The sequence below is a fragment of the Pseudonaja textilis genome, chromosome 3 (genome assembly GCF_049901715.1).
Source record: "Pseudonaja textilis isolate UNSWEBS1 chromosome 3, rPseTex1.2, whole genome shotgun sequence".
Classification (NCBI taxonomy): Eukaryota; Metazoa; Chordata; class Lepidosauria; order Squamata; family Elapidae; genus Pseudonaja; species Pseudonaja textilis.
The window spans coordinates 98,620,558-98,636,715 of NC_141992.1; the positions used below are offsets into that span (position 1 = coordinate 98,620,558).

Sequence of the window (16,158 nt, forward strand, 5' to 3'; positions counted from 1 at the left end):
TTTATTATGGCTATTACTGCATTCTTAGCAAGAAAAGCAGTTAATCTACAGTTGACTGGATTTGGGGGGGGGGGAATATTTCTATGACATTATTTTTCATACAGAAGTCAGATTCATTTAGCAGCTCGCATATTCAAACTGATCTAATATATAATCTACATAGCTGGCCATATATTCTGCTTCCTCTACCATCCATAAATACAGAGGGATGTATCTACTTTTTTATGACTATTCACCAGCAGACCAAATGTAATCTCCCATTTTAATTACTTATGGATATTTAAACCTGTTCCAGAAGATTGGTGCACCCTTCACATTAGATTTCAAGATTTTTTGGGGGGGCAGATGAGAAATCATGTGCTGCAATTTTAGTTGTAATCCAATCTTTCCCTTTCTTTGAAACATTATTTACCAGGACCTGAATCCCTGAGTCTGGACCACTCAAAAAACATACCTGGAGCAGAACTGGATGCAGAGTGCTCTATGATCTCCTGTGCTCCTTCAATATTCTCTTTGTTTTCTGTTTGTTTTTTTAAGGTTCTAGTCTTGGAAGGAAGTATAGGTAACCGAGGCAAATATGGAACTATTGAAGAAGAGGATGCGGTCCTTCCAAGTTCTTCTGCCACTTCTGTAATAAGCATGCATGAAATAATTTGTATTCATTAATTACCAGATTGATTCAGTCAACCAAATCTAAGCAAGAGGAACATCAACTGAAGTCAGTGCAACAATGTGTACAACAAAACCAACATGGTACATGACTGCAATCAAAAGTTTATTATTAACCATGGAAATGATTAAATGTTGCTTGCGAAACAAATGCCTTTTGAAACAGCAAAGTTTTGGAATGTTATGTTGCCTCGAGGGCAACCTATTCCAGAGGTGTGGTGCTCTTATAAAGAATACTTATTTTGAGGACCGTTGTCACCATACCTTAGTTTGGATCTTTTGCATACATTTCCCATGCCCCAAGATTTGATGGGCAGATTTATATAGGAGGAGGAGTCTTGAAGATATGCAAGATATCTTCTGTGCTCCATCGAGGTAAGGCTACATTCAGTTCAATAACCAAAAGTGGACAAAGACTTTCCTGGTTATAATGTGCACCTACTGTTCTAACAGGAGCTATGAGTTCAAGAGAACCACCAAAGTGCAAGTCTGCTCCCAATGGGGAAGCAATTTCACTGAGAGTCAAAAATGATACAATCAATGTATTATGACAGACTTGGTGGGTTTTTAAATGAATACCCACTCTCTCCTGCCAGGGCTGAGTCTGAATCAGTTGCTCCACATCCAGGCCCTGACTGCCAACAAATGATGGATCAGGGTTTCTCCTGCAACTGCCATATGACTAGATAGGGATGCACAACTAGATTTCATACTGCATAAATGGCACAATTAGGCATAAGACCAAGCCCTGAAGCAGCATGTGATGGATTGCACAAGAACCCATTCTGTAATAATTGGACCCTCCCACACAACCACCATAATACAGTTACTTCAACTATCAATATTTGATCGAGACAGAATATAAATGAATGTATGTATGTATGTATGTATGTATGTATAAAAAGAAAGAAAGAGAGAAAGAAAGAAAGAAAGAAAGAAAGAAAGAAAGAAAGAAAGAAAGAAAGAAAGAAAGAAAGAAAGAAAGAAAGAAAGAAAGAAAGAAAGAAAGAAAGTGGTCCAGTAAGTACCACATAGTACCAAATACTGCCAAAAGATTTAGACAAGCAGAGTCAAGTGATCTGAAGATGAAAAATATGATTTCAATTGTATATCCAGGTGTAAATCCTGATTGCAACAAGTTTAGGCAACAGCTTTTTCTAAGCTCTTTGTAAATGTTACCCTACTGAAACAGCAGCAAAGGAAAGGATAAAAAAGAATGCTGCAGCTTGTAATTCAGCAACATTTGGCCATGGTTTCATCGCTCTGAACTAGGGAAAAAGAATTTTATAAGACTAATTTAAACCATTATTCTCAAATTAATAAGCGGACTAGAGCACAACTAGCTGTTTGCAAGGAAAATTAATTCAATTATTTTGTATCATTGTTGATTAAAAAAAAACACAGATGCACACTGTATGTTTTGGGAAGAAATACACGCAAACAGTGCATACTTATTAGAATAAATGAATACATGCTTTGGCTTGCATATTCTTCCCCCCACAATTAACAGATGAGGAAAAATAATAAACACAAGATTTAAAATCTCTTCCTTCGCACCTTAAAAGGAAAGTGAGAATGAGGATAACTCACAGCCTTAGAGTTGTTCAACCACGGTATGTAATTCTAACAATTAGTATAGGTTTGAATTGGACAACTGTCTAGATTGTTTTATAGTAGAAATCCAGTAGCCTAACAAAAGGTACTCGAATTATTTTGATTACTTTGGGAAAGCAAAAAAAAAAGCTTATTTCAAAAATATAATAGAAATTTCAGAATTAGTTAGTAAATAGGTCCTTACCTTCAGAGATGCTAGAATCATGAAACATGGTTTCAAAAGCTTGGTGAGTTTCAGCAAATGAAGGTCTATCTAGGGGACTCCATTTCCAGCCTACAATGTAATAAAAAGCAGCAGGGAATTACTATCTCCATTAGAGTTAGCAATCTAATTCCCACTATTCTGGAGCGAAAGTGTCTTCCACTGTAACACTGGCAATATTTTTAAGATTCTTATCATGGTTTATTGCATTCTATTTTCAAATATCTTAAAATTACTGCCAACGTTTCTGAATGTAAGAAGTACCCTGATATAGCTGTGTATTCTGGTATTCCCTTTCTAATATTGATCAGCCAGATAAAGGGCCTAAAACTAAAAAATCTTCTTTATCTTCAATGTCTGGTATTCATGATGGTGAAGGTCCCATTTATTTATGATGAATAACAGTTACCCATTCTCCACATATTTGGTTAAACTCAAGTAAGCTGCTGGCCAGAACAATGCTGAACTGCTACACGACAAATAAATATGCCTTTATTTACTTTGACTCCTCACAAATTTCTTCTAATAGCAGCAAATAGGTAATTGAAAAATTTTAGAACTCTCAAATACCATTTATAACCTAATTAAACGCAACTTTTTGGTCTTTTTTTCTGACCAAAATAATCCAGATTCTTTAACTTGACCTTTTTCCCATTTGTAGAGTATGATATTTAACTTCCCAGCTGGCTTGTTGCTGTTTTTAGTGCTCTTATTTTATCTAGTTAGTTTTTTAAGGTAGACCTTGGGATTATCATTCCTTTCTACTTCAAAAGTTGTATTTATTCCACTTAATATCTTGAATAAATATTTCTGAAAATTTCAGCTGGCACAGATCATTGCATGAAATACAGGTAGTCCTTGACTTACCACCACAACTGATCTCAAAATTTTGGTGGCTAAGTGAGTTTTGCCTCATTTTACGACCTTTCTTTCCACAGTTGTTAAGTAAATCACAGTACAATTTTTAAGTTAGTACCATAGTTGTTAAGTGAGTCTGGCTTTCCCATTGTCAGAAGATCACAAAAAGTGGGGCACTGGAACCATCCATAAATATCTGAATTCTGATCACATGACCTCGGGGATGCGTCAAAGGTCGTTAACTGTGAAAAATGGTCATAAGTCACTTTTTTTCAGTGCTGTTGTAACTTTGAACAGTAAATGAATTGTTGTAAGTCGACGACTACCTGTAGATCTATAAAATTGATAATGCTTATTTTTTTAACTTCCAGGTCTACTTCAAAGCATTGATTTTTAACAGAAAATTTCTTAATGGATTGACATATTTAGAATGGCATGTTATATATTTCCAGCACCCAGAATCGCTTTAACAATGAGATGGGTGGTGTATAAATCTAATAAATAAATAAAATGAAATGTCTGCATATTAATCCAAGGAGTGACCCAGATTTCTTTACCATTTAAAGTAGGATTAAAAATTGGGCACCTGGATTGTGTGGAATATTTTCCCAATTCTAAAACCTTTTAAATACTAAATTAAAATCTGCTTTTAATATAGGCTGAGGCTATTTTTAAAAAAAAAAATTCTAGTTTTTACACTGGGGCTGCTACTCTCCTTTGACTATGGTGCAGTTTTAATTTTAATAGTTCATGCTTGTTTTTGTGTGTTTTGCTATTTATTAGTTCTTTAAATTTTGTAGTCACATTTTGACATTCAAATTAAATTTGCCTGTAAAATAAAAATCAGAGCATTGTACTCACATGCTCTCATAAGTTCATAGACCTTTGGCGGGCAACCTTCAGGTTGTTCCATCCTGTAACCTTTCTCCAACAGATCATAAACTTGAGAAAGGTCAATGCCGGGATAGGGGGACATTCCATAAGTGGCAATCTCCCACAGCAAAACTCCAAAAGCTGCAAATTAAGCAAGAATGTTTAAAGCTGCATTGTTTAAACGACACTGACTGTTCTTACTAAGGTATATTGAACTTCTTAACTAAAGAAAGACTATCCGGAGAATATAAAAATAGTCCCGTGTAACTTTATAGTCCTGATCTACTTACATAAAAGAACTCTGTACTAAAAGGGTTTTTTCTCTCTTACCCCAAACATCTGATTTGATTGAAAATGTGTTGTAGGCCAAACTTTCCGGTGCTGTCCATTTGATAGGAAACTTTGCTCCAGCATGAGCTGTATAGGTATCACCCGTCATCAGTCTGCTTAATCCAAAGTCAGCTACTTTCACCACATGATTTTCTCCCACCAAACAATTCCGAGCTGCTAGATCCCTATCAAAGCAAAAAGACAAGAAAATTAGCACTCCTACTTTATTCATTTATTTGTATCCCGTCTTTATTATTTTTAGAAATAATTCAAGGCCGCGAACATATCCATTGTATCTTCCTCTTTCTATATTCCCCACAAATATCCTGAAAGGTATGACTGGTCCACACCAGGATGCTAGAGGAGGCATACAAATATTTTAAGATTGGATTCATGGAGCTAAATTGGAAATGGTTGAATAATGACTTCTGAGAATCCACAATTTTGGAACTGTGAGTATCTACAATAAATACAATGTATTTCTTTAATAAAACATTCATTTAGGAGTCCTAGGCATCAAGGAGAGAACCAAGATCACCCACAAGCGTTCTTTACAGAGACTCCTTGTGAGACCATAAAACAGTCTTTTGGTGGGTTTCAGAGACCTGGAAGCCAAAAGAAACTCAGCTTTGCCCAAGCCACAGTTCACAGCCTTCAAACAGACACTGAATTCACACGTTGCTTCTTAATCATTTCAGGAAATGCCTTTGTTAACTCTTTTAGGAAACTAAGAAATTTCAGAATGACACTTTTCAACTTACTGTGTGATTTTCCTTCAATGCTTAGCAAAAGAAATTTTATGTAAATTTAAGAATTTGAAGAAATGTTTTTTATTTTGAAGTAAAAAGCGAAAGTCTGAATAGAACGTTGATTTTAGAAAATTACAAACACACCAAGGAACCAGATTAATTAGCATTAAGATTGAGAAGCTAATTATAAAAATCCTTACGAATTGTTTAAAATCCTAGCCTAATATATGAAAATGTTGAGAATGTAATAGATAAGCATTGGCCTAGAAACCAGGAGATGATGCATTCTAATCTTGCCTTAGGCATGAAATCAGTTGGGTAACCTTGGGCTAGTCCCTCTCTCTCAGCCCTAGGAGGGAAGCAATGGGAAACCACTTCTGAAACTACAAGTCAGCCTTGACTCAAAGGCACAAAAACAAATAAACAAATCCTAATTGGCTATCCAGGCAGGAAATTTGAATTTCCAAGCAAAGTTGGAGCTTGTTTTGATAATGTTCTTAGGCATGTCAGCAGGTTCCATACACAATTTCAACCAGATCAGACCCACACTACATAAAACCAGGACAGAATAATTTGGATGATTTTACCAAATTTTACCTCTGAGCAACTTTATCTTCTAATCTAGACCATACTAGGAATACTTGATATTAGTAAGAACACACAATGCAGATCTAGAGATTATGGGGATGGCAGAATAAACTATTGCTTTTGTTCTAAAAATGGGAAAGACTATGTCTATTGTTCCTGCTCATGAGCAGGATGCTTCGTTTCCCTAGCATCTTTAGAAAAATGTTGAGTATAGGATCTATTCTCTCCTGCTGCAAATACTGCCAGCTTCCACACATTCAATGAACCCTTTATAAACTATCATGATGGAAAGGAGACGCTGGCATCTCCAGCCAATTTTTAATTCATGTAGCTTTTTATTGAGGCACTCTAAATCACCCTTGGCAATTCCTGTAGTTCTTGTCGAGAGGTTTTTTATGCACACAAGGAACTCAGTGTTTAGTGGCAATATGGTTCTGTAATGGAAGAAGCACAAACTCACAAGAATAACTCAAGTAAGTATTTATTGACAGACATTCCTAGCAAAATAACATCCATCAGGTCAGAAAGAGTTAAAAATGAGTAAAGAACAACAAAGAGAGAAGAAATCCCCACAGAAAGTATGAATAAAAATAAGCCAATGAAACGGAACCCTGAAAGAATTAGGAAAGACAAGAGGATTTTCTTTTTATGCAACATGTAAATTTAGTATTTGAATTTGCTATCAAGAGATGGCACAGGCTACCAGCTTGACTCACTTTAAAAAAAAAAACCTGGACCAATTCATGGAAATCATGGGATCAATAGTTATTAGGCTTGACAGTAGTGTGACTGCCTTTAAAGGCCATCTGTGGGGAAACTAGTAGACTTCATTGTGCAGTCAACTGACCACTGTGAGAACAGACTGCTAGACTAGATGAGCCAGGGATCTGATCCAGCAAGGCACTATTTATATATTTATTCCTTGGATACATACCACCTTGGTAAGTGTTGACTGTGTTCCCTTTAGGATCTTACCTTTATGTCCTCTCTGACCATTCTTTAAAAAGCCTTTCCTTATGTCCTATCTTTCATGATCCTTAAATATAGCACTGGTTGGGCTTTTGATTCACTTAACCATAAAGCTGTTCCCGTAAATGGTGTCCTATTTATCTTGAACTGAAACTGGGTGCTGTTGCTGTAGGAAAACTTGTATCTGATGGGAAAGTAAAAGCTAGCCTATGTTAATTCTATGGATACCTTCAGGTCACCTGGTATGAGTGCCAGATCATCATTTGATCAATCTATATAGGTTTAACTCTGCTGTCCAATCTCTGTTTATCTTGGAAACAATTAATAAAAATCAAGAAGGTTCCTGAAAACAGTTCTTAAAATGGTACTTGCTTTATACCACTAATGCTTATTAAACGCTTGATGCATTGGGGAGGACAGAAATCTGTCTCCGTTTCTCAGAAGTTATAACAGTTGTTCTCAGCACATGACTGCTAGTTGGGTTGGCCTCCTAGATACGACAGAATTTCTGGAAGCAGTCTTCCAAACAGATCTTTTTCATGTCATATTGAAGGTCATTTGATCTCATTGAGACTGGAAGAGTATGTTTCAGTTTTTGCCCAGCACAGGTTCAGCAGGAATGCTAATGCTTGTCCTCTGTATGAAAAGCAAGTCTCTGTTGAAAATGTTGGACCATTTCTCTGTCCCCTGTAATTTTAAAGAATTATGGGCAAGATCTTTCTCTTGCTCAAAAACAGGGAATATGGGGATTTGCCAAATAGGTTTTCTTCCTGGAAGATTTTGGAAGCAAGGCTAGCTTTGGACAGATGGTCCACCTCCCAGATTTAAGCAATAATCCCAGTGAATTGTCCTGCCCTACATTTTGGCTGTTGCAACCTGGAGGTCATCCACAGAAGATGAGCCATGAACTCAGAAACACTTGCCAGCTTATTCAGGCCCTTTCTCAAGTGCTTTACATCTGCTGGGAAATCTTGTGGCAAAAATCAGCCCCACAGCGTCAATGAATCATCACTACTTTATTATGGCTATTGATGGGGGTGTTTGCTATTTTTAAAGTCAGTTCCAGTGACTTCTTCAGAAAAGAATAGAAAGGAAGTTTTTTTCACAATCATATAATTTAATCTGAGATCATATTAATAGTTACCTGTCAGATCTATTATTCTGATACTCAAGAATCTTCTCATTGTCAATGGAACTAGTTTACATGAATGTACTCCTGTAGAGTGTGTACAAGGGGATAGTGTATGGAAAGCATATGGCTCTCCTAGGTCTTTGGTGCAGCTCCTACAATGTATTCCAAATTTACTTTTTTTTAAATAAAATTTTATTTGTGTTTTCACCAAAAAAAAATAAAAATCTTTTTTTAGCAAACAGCATGGTTCCAGGTTTTCATATCTCCATACAGATATAATCTCAGTTACATATTCATCTTTCATATTCAATTTCATATCTTATCATTACTTTATATATTCTCTATTGATTTTTTCTCAAATACTTCCCTCAGGCTTATTTTATAGTTTTCTCATTCATTTCTCATTCATTTCCTTTTCAAATTTTTCATATCTTCATAATAATTATACTTGTACTTTTTTCTGTCCTGTTTACAATTTCATTGCATATTCTTATTTCATCATTTCCCAAAAAATTCCTCCACATTTCAAACATTACAAAACAAGGTTTTCCCCTATGGTTGCCAATTAGAATGTGTCACCTTCATATCTTCTAATTAGTTCCCTTTCAAATCCCATTAAACATTCAACTTTTAAATTGTCCCCTTAAACAATTATAACATTCAGCTCCTAACAACTATATTATAATATATATCCCTTTTCAGTCGGATTCCGCATGGTACTTTTCCCTTAAGTTACTTCCAATACACTTTAAATTTCAAAGAAAAAAGGTAAATAAAATAATTAATCTATTCAAATTCATACTAGAAACTGATATTGATCTCATTACAATCATTCTCATTCTTTTCAATTATATTTTATAAGTCATTAAATATAATTAATATTCATATTTTCATACCACTTTTAATCTTATAATCTTCTTACAACAATCCTCATAATTCATTTCAATTAAATTCCATATATGAACTAATATATTTCCCATTTCCTTTGTTTCACCTTTATTCCATTTATCTCTATATTTGATTTGGCTGTTAGCAAACATTCCAATAATTAACAATACCAGTTTCATCTTTCACTTTAATAACATATATCTTCCTATTTTCTACATAGTTTATGATTTCTAATATATTTATACTATCCCTTGTCACCTTGCAGAATCCTCTCTTAAGTTTTGTTTTTAACCATTTTCTCTGTGTCTTTTAAACCAACTATTTCATTTTATTCTTGTTCATTTCCCATGTTTCTTTATTTCCCGATTATGTTTCTTGTAACTTCTTTTCCCCTTTATTTCCCCGCTCTTTTTCTCACATCAGTTTTTGTCCCCCTCCACTTCCTTCTGTAATCCTCCCTTCTGCTTCTTGCTTATATTTTGTTTACTTTTCGAACTGTTCTCTTTTCTAATTACCTCCTCTAATCTCCAATTTTTAATTCCCCTTTTTTCCTCTTTTCGCTTCAACTCACGTTGCCCCATTTGTTTGCTAAAGATGGACTCTTCTTTAATATTCCAAATTTACTTCTGAACTGCTAATGGTTCAGAAGAGAAAAAATATTAAATGTGAGGTCACTGCATGAGTTATATTTAATTCCATTTAAAATTAATTCCATTTAAAAGATACTAAGATTTTATTCTGATTCTCATTCAATTGGCAGATGAATCTTATTATGTCAAGGTCACAATGGATTCTGAATTCCTACACTAATTAAGAACTTTTTTATTGTCTAGTATCCCTAACTTGATAACATTAAAGCACTATACTGAAATTGTTTACTTTTTAGTATTTCATGTTTATGTCAAAAACTTGCACCTAAATTTTCATTTCACATGGAAGTTTGAATTTTAATAATATACTGAGTATAGCAATACATCCTTCTGAGTATTAATGCTTTCTTCTTTGAAATTGAAGCTGGGAGCTAGTAAATGTAGAGTATTTGTTTGATTCTGCATAAAATACTTTTTATCCAAAATTCATGTTCTTGCCTGTATCAACAGAATAACAATTCTGATGATAGAAAATCGAGCCCAATTCTGATGACAGAATACTCTAGCCCAACAAAATACTATATCCATGATAGAAGTAAATTCAGAATATAAAATGTAGTCTTTAAAGATTCGTAAAACACTTATACAGTCAAGATAAGGGGCGTGGTGGCTCAGTAGTTAAATACAACTGAGCTTGTCAGTTGGAAAGTTGACAGCTTAGGTTAGAGACCCAATGTGGTGAGCTCCCATGCTTGGCACAGCTCCTGCCTCCATTTTGAAAGCGTAGATAGATAGGTACTACTTTGGTGGGAAGGTAACAGAGTTCTGTGCTTCTCAGCATATAATCACGTTGGCCACATGACCATGGAGGTGTCTTTGAACAACACTGGTTCCCTCGGCTAAGAAATGGAGATGAGCATTGCTCCCTTAGAGTCAGAAACAACTGGACAGAGGAAACTTTACCTTTACCTTACAATCAAGATGAGACACATTTGGGGCAAAACATATACATAGGTATCTGAGCTTTCAAATATATAATATATTATGTTATCAGCTTTTTTTCAAAAGCCATGGGAAAGAAATTTGCTATTTGTCCTCAAATTAAAAAAATGATAAAACTAGGGAAAGATCCCTGAGATTTCCTTCAATTCAAATTAGCTTGGAATAAGTCAGATCAATCAAATCCTATTACATCTTCACCTTCAAGATAATGCACTGCAATTCATAGATACATTCTTACATTCCTGCTTCACTGAATGTCAAGGTTTCCTGCTGACCTGTGAATGAAATTCTTCTTCTCCAGGTACTCCATGGCAGAAGATATTTGGGTGGCCATGTACAGCAAGACAACAGCAGTCACTTCTTCCCGATTGCACTCTCGTAGGTAGTCCAGCAGGTTCCCATAGGGCATATATTCGGTTACTATATAAAAAGGGGGTTCTAGGGTGCAAACACCTGAAGAAACATAGGAGAGCTGGTAAACCCTTATGCACCTACGATTTTGCAGTAAAATCTAATCAGTAATTGTCAAAAGTGGTAGCACTGCATTCTACATTAAAATAAATGAGGGAAAGATTTATTTCCCACAATTAAAGAAATCCATTTTTAATGGTTTTTTTAAAATTCTCTAGCAAATACTACAAAGATTTCTACACAGATAATTTTGACACAACAGAATTTACACAAGATCAAAGAGAGAGAGAGAGAGATTATTAACAGTACCCCAAAAGCCCCAGCCCTGCAATGTGAAACCTCATTGCTACAATGCAGTGAAAAGTCACACCGCTATGGCATAGCAAGATCATGACAATTACGCCAAAAAAGGTGGATAGAGAGGAAAGTCAGCAAGATGTAGTGGCGGGGGGTGGGGTGGGGGTGGGGGGAGATAGGGAGTCATAAATGAAGCGGGCCCAAATCTTTATCATATGACTGTGGTGAATTGGTCATAACTTTGAGGACCAGTTATAAGTCCATTTTAATGTCACTGTAATTTTGAACAGTTGCTAAACAAATGAATGCTAAGTAACAACCTGTAATTACATATGGTCCTCGGTTTAATTAAAAAAAAAACCTACTTCAAGAGTTCATTTTCTATTTCTGCAATAGAAGGAATCTCTCCCCCATAACTTAGTACTTAGATATTAACAAAACAAAACAAAACAGCAAGAAAGATGTATAGAAAAAACTGTTTGCCATCAAAATTAAGCAACACACCATACTGCTTTATTTTAATGACAAATTTGTTAGCAAAAAGACATTCCCATCAATGCCACTAATGTGGATAACACGTGACCCAGCCCTGATACACATGAAGCAGTGGCAATTGTTTCCCCATTAGCAAGGTGAGTCTATATTCTGGAAACCATAATAATATTTCTAGTTTTTATGGTTATGAAGAAAATGGGAATATATATTGCAATAAAAGAGATTATTTCTTGAGAACAAAAAGAGAGAAAAGATTACACCAAATTTTGGACTGGGAATGAGGGTTGCAATTGGTTGAAGTTTGGAGGTTTTGTTTGCTTTAACCGTGGTTCTGAATCTATTTTTTAAAAAGCCACTGCTTTTAGGCATTTGCAGACTAAGAGATTAATTTCAAGCTTGAAAAATATCAAGATGGCCTTGACTGCCAATTCCATCTCTGCAACCACTTTCAACACATTTGCACAGGTTCATAGATTTAGAGAAAATCAACAATCACAGATTCATTCATTCACATAAAATATAGACAAAACAAAAACTGCAAGATTGCGGTGGGATGTCATTTACTTTAAGCAGATGTAGTCTTTTCTAATAATATATCAAGTGGGTGGAAAGCTGGAGAGAAAACTCTCATGCCTAATGAGCAAGTTCAACAAATACAATTTCATCAGAGGAAAGCTTTCCATATTTAAAGCTTTGTTCAAACTGGTCCAAAGTAAGTAAAACTTAAATACTATACCTCAACTGTTTGATGTATGCAGTTAAAATGGAAACAAATATATACTTAAAACAAAAAGAGCAGTGTGATTAGATTTGTATACTCACCTAATAATTGTACTAGATTTGGATGCTTGATTTCCTTCATGACAGAAGCTTCTTTCAAGAACTCTTCTACCTCCATAGTATCTTCCTGGAAGTTTGATAAGACATGCCTCCTCTTAATAACCGCAATTAATTTACACAGAAATTTGGGAGCCTATGCCTTAATACAAGGGGGGCAAATGACAGACCAAGGTACATATCCAATTTCCCAGTTCTTTTTTTCCTTGTTCCCAACCCAACCATAATATACAGGAAAGTAGGAGCATACAATGGAAAGATCATGTTCAGGAGATCAACACTTCTGCAATCATGACTTTCTAAATCTTTCTAAATTGAAAAAGGTCTATCTACTGGTCGCACTGTATTTCCAAAAGTAACCAGCCAGTAGTCTCTGTATCTACTCCCAAAAAGGTATTTTCAGGTACATCATCTCTTAAATTACATTAAATATTTCAGAAAGTAATACTTTAGTTACAAACATCTGAGCTTTTCCAATGGATTGATAATACCTCAAGCGAATGATGGAACATCTTTTCACTTGAAAGTACATCTTTTGGAAGGTTAATCTCTGCAGGAAAGAGAATACTTATTCTCTACAGAGAATAAGTCTGTGAACTGTAGCAAGATAGACACAAAGCACTATAGCAAAACTGAGATGCTGAATCCACGTTTCTGACAGTATGTTTTGTATATATGTATATGCAGAGTGGTTGTCCTAACCAAGAATTTGAAATTTCCAGCTTACAGAAAGAAGGAAAATGTCAGACAGTTTTAATAGGCACCATTTTTTAAATGTGCAGAAGAAGAGCATCTCTATTTGTACAGGTAATCCTCAACTTAAGACCAAAACGGAGTCTGGAACTTCCATTACTAAGCAACATGGTCATTAAGTGAATTGTGCCCAATTTTATTATGTATTTTCCATGGTTGTTAAGCAAATCTGGCTTCTCCCGTTGGCTTTGCTTGTCAGAAATTGGCTTGGGAAGGTTATAAATGGTGACCATGAGATGCCAAAATGCTGTAATTACCACAAATGCATCTTGATTGCGAAGCCCCTGAATCACAATCACATGACCACAGGGATGTTATGATAAATGCAAGGACTAGTTGCAAGTCACTTTTTTCAGCACTACTGTAACTTCAAACAATCCCTTCATGAATGATTTAAAGCTCAGGACTACCTTTAAAAATCTGCCAGTATTAAACAGCCCAAGTTCACAAGGTTTGTGCTTTTGTAGCCACAAACCTTTGATATTCATGACCTCAGCAAGCAGACAAGTACTCTAGGCCTAGCAGTATACACATCAGATGCATTTCAATAACACCACAATGCTCCCATGACTGCAATCGTACCTTGAGTGTTTTCACTGCAACTGTAAGGTTATATTTCTTCCATACCCCAACATACACTTCACCATATTGTCCTCCCCCGAGTTTGTGCTTCATGGTGATATCTGTTCTTTCCATCTCCCATTTGTCATGGATGGGTGACACTCCATAGACTGTGGGCTTATTGCACTTGGGTGCTGGGTAGTGCAAAGTTGTTACAAGGCCATCAGCTACTGTTGAGTGGTGGTGAACTAGTTCTGCCAATGTGTTAAAGCGACTTTCAGCTGTCACATATACCTGTTAAAGAGGAAATGAAGACCTTACATAAACTGGTCAATATGCAACATGAAAACATAAGCAAGTGAGAAAAAAAATCCCTCTTCTCTCCAAATCATTTTCCTGAAACAAAATAATCAATGGTTTATGAAAAGAAAACAAAGCCTTATGAAATATTCTGACTATTAAGAGATAGGCCTTATTCGTGAGATTATTCTCTCAGCACAGAAAATACGGAGGAAGCAAAGACAAAGATGAAAACTTGCAATAAGAATTGGAGAAGAAAAGATTTTAAAGGCCCCGGGAATCTTTTGATTTTTGTCAGCAGCCAACCTATCATCTTCTTTCCTGTAAAAGAGAGGAAACAGGGCTATATGTAGACAAGAAATATAGACAAGAGTGATTTATGGGAAAGATAGTGGACTGAAGATGGCTCTGAAAAAAGTGAGGCCAACATTTGCAGCCATTGGTAGGGGCCAATGAGTAGATTGGCCTACAGTCTTCTTTGGATAAAGCGAGAGAACAAGATTGAACAAAGTTGTTCTCCTTATGAATGCTCCTCATGAGGAAACTACAAGATAGTTGTCTCTGAAAAGGGTGTGTGTATGTGTTTTATATATGTTAATTAAGAGAAGATGAAGAGATTGTGATGAGGATAGGAAGTTGCTTTATTGGAGGGCTTCTTTTTCCTTTTTGCACTTTTTTTCTTATTTTAGTCTGTATTATTTTTTATTGCATCTAAAACTTAATAAAATTATTACAAAAAATAGAAACAAATATTTCTCTTTTAAACTTTTTGTTTTCTCTTTTGGTGAATGCATGTATACCTCAATACTTTAAAGTTATAATCTAATTCTTGAGCGGAAAGCTTCCAACCATTGGGCTTAATTCAAGTTTCCCAATCCAGTCCATGGAATATTTCTGACACTTAGCCTTTTAATCACAATTCAGGTAATCTTTGACTTCTGTCTACAAGCTTGGGATTGGAATTTCTGCTGATAAGCAATGTGATTGTTAGAAGAAACCTATGACCGCGCTACTTAGTGACAGCAATTCTAGTACTCCCAGTTGAGGTTGTTAGGCTAGGACAGCATCATTGTTAAATAAGTGCCTCATACTTTCTGCTGCCCTGTTTCAACCACCACCACCACCCCGCCTCCTGCCATCTATCTCCCCCATGTCTGCCCTTTTGACTGACCTGAACTCTGTCACCTACTTCTGCCGGCCTCTGACCTTTGCCTACTGGCCTCTGACCTTTGCCATCTTCTTCCTCCTGGTACTAATCCAGGATCCAGATGCTGAGAGAGGGTCCAGCCCTGGGATATGCATGACAAATGTGGCAGGGTGGTGGAGACTTCTATGCTGAAGGGCCAACTAGAGAAGAGGCACTGCGACAGCGAGACATGATACTGTTTCCAGACAAGGAAGGAAGCTAATGCCAGCGTTCCAGTGAAGGTAGAGGCTGTGTAGGAGTTGCTGGTCAGGGTAGTAGCAGAGGTGGAGAAAATAATGGGGTGTGAGCTTCCTGCAGATGAGTACACATTCTGCAGCTTGTGCTGGAATATCTTCTGGAAAAACTAGCCTGCAGGCTTCAGAGAAGGATAGAGAAAAGTTCAGCATGGGCAAAGCCTACCTGCAAGCTCTCTACTCACACCTGGCCCAGCCTTCCTCAAGCAAAACCTCACAAAAGGCCAGTAATTTCCAATATGCTGAAGCCTGTAGGCCAGTTCTCAAGGAGTGCTCATGTTGCTGACCATTTGTGAGATTTGCAGGAGGAAGGTTGGGCTGAGTTCAAGCAAAGGATTTGTGAGCTGGGCTTACCTCCATCCCTCACTGAAGTCTGCAGACTAGTTTTCCAGAAGCACTTTCAACACAAGCTGCTGAGTGTAAGCTGTGCCTCTGGGAGTCCTACATCCCCTGTTTCCTCCAGTTGTACTGTCATCACAAACAGTTCCCCCCTTCACAGTCTCAACAGTTGCTCAGGAAACTGATGCCTGCTCTCCTGCCTTGCTTGGCAACATACAATATCATGCTTCACTGTCCTGCTGCTTCCTCTTCGGCCACGCC

At 36.4% G+C, this 16,158-nt stretch overlaps 1 protein-coding gene across 1 annotated transcript in view; it reads right to left on the minus strand.

Moving 5' to 3' along the window:
- The window catches only part of ABL2 (ABL proto-oncogene 2, non-receptor tyrosine kinase), a 68,133-nt gene that overhangs the window by 9,075 nt on the left and 42,900 nt on the right, over window positions 1–16,158 (minus strand). The window contains exons 4-10 of the mRNA XM_026703311.2: window positions 13,840–14,112; window positions 12,490–12,574; window positions 10,740–10,917; window positions 4,547–4,731; window positions 4,205–4,357; window positions 2,468–2,557; window positions 455–628 (exon numbers count right to left, since the gene is read on the minus strand). Coding sequence (XP_026559096.2) covers window positions 455–628; window positions 2,468–2,557; window positions 4,205–4,357; window positions 4,547–4,731; window positions 10,740–10,917; window positions 12,490–12,574; window positions 13,840–14,112 — 1,138 coding nt within the window. The remainder of the gene's footprint in view (window positions 1–454; window positions 629–2,467; window positions 2,558–4,204; window positions 4,358–4,546; window positions 4,732–10,739; window positions 10,918–12,489; window positions 12,575–13,839; window positions 14,113–16,158) is intronic.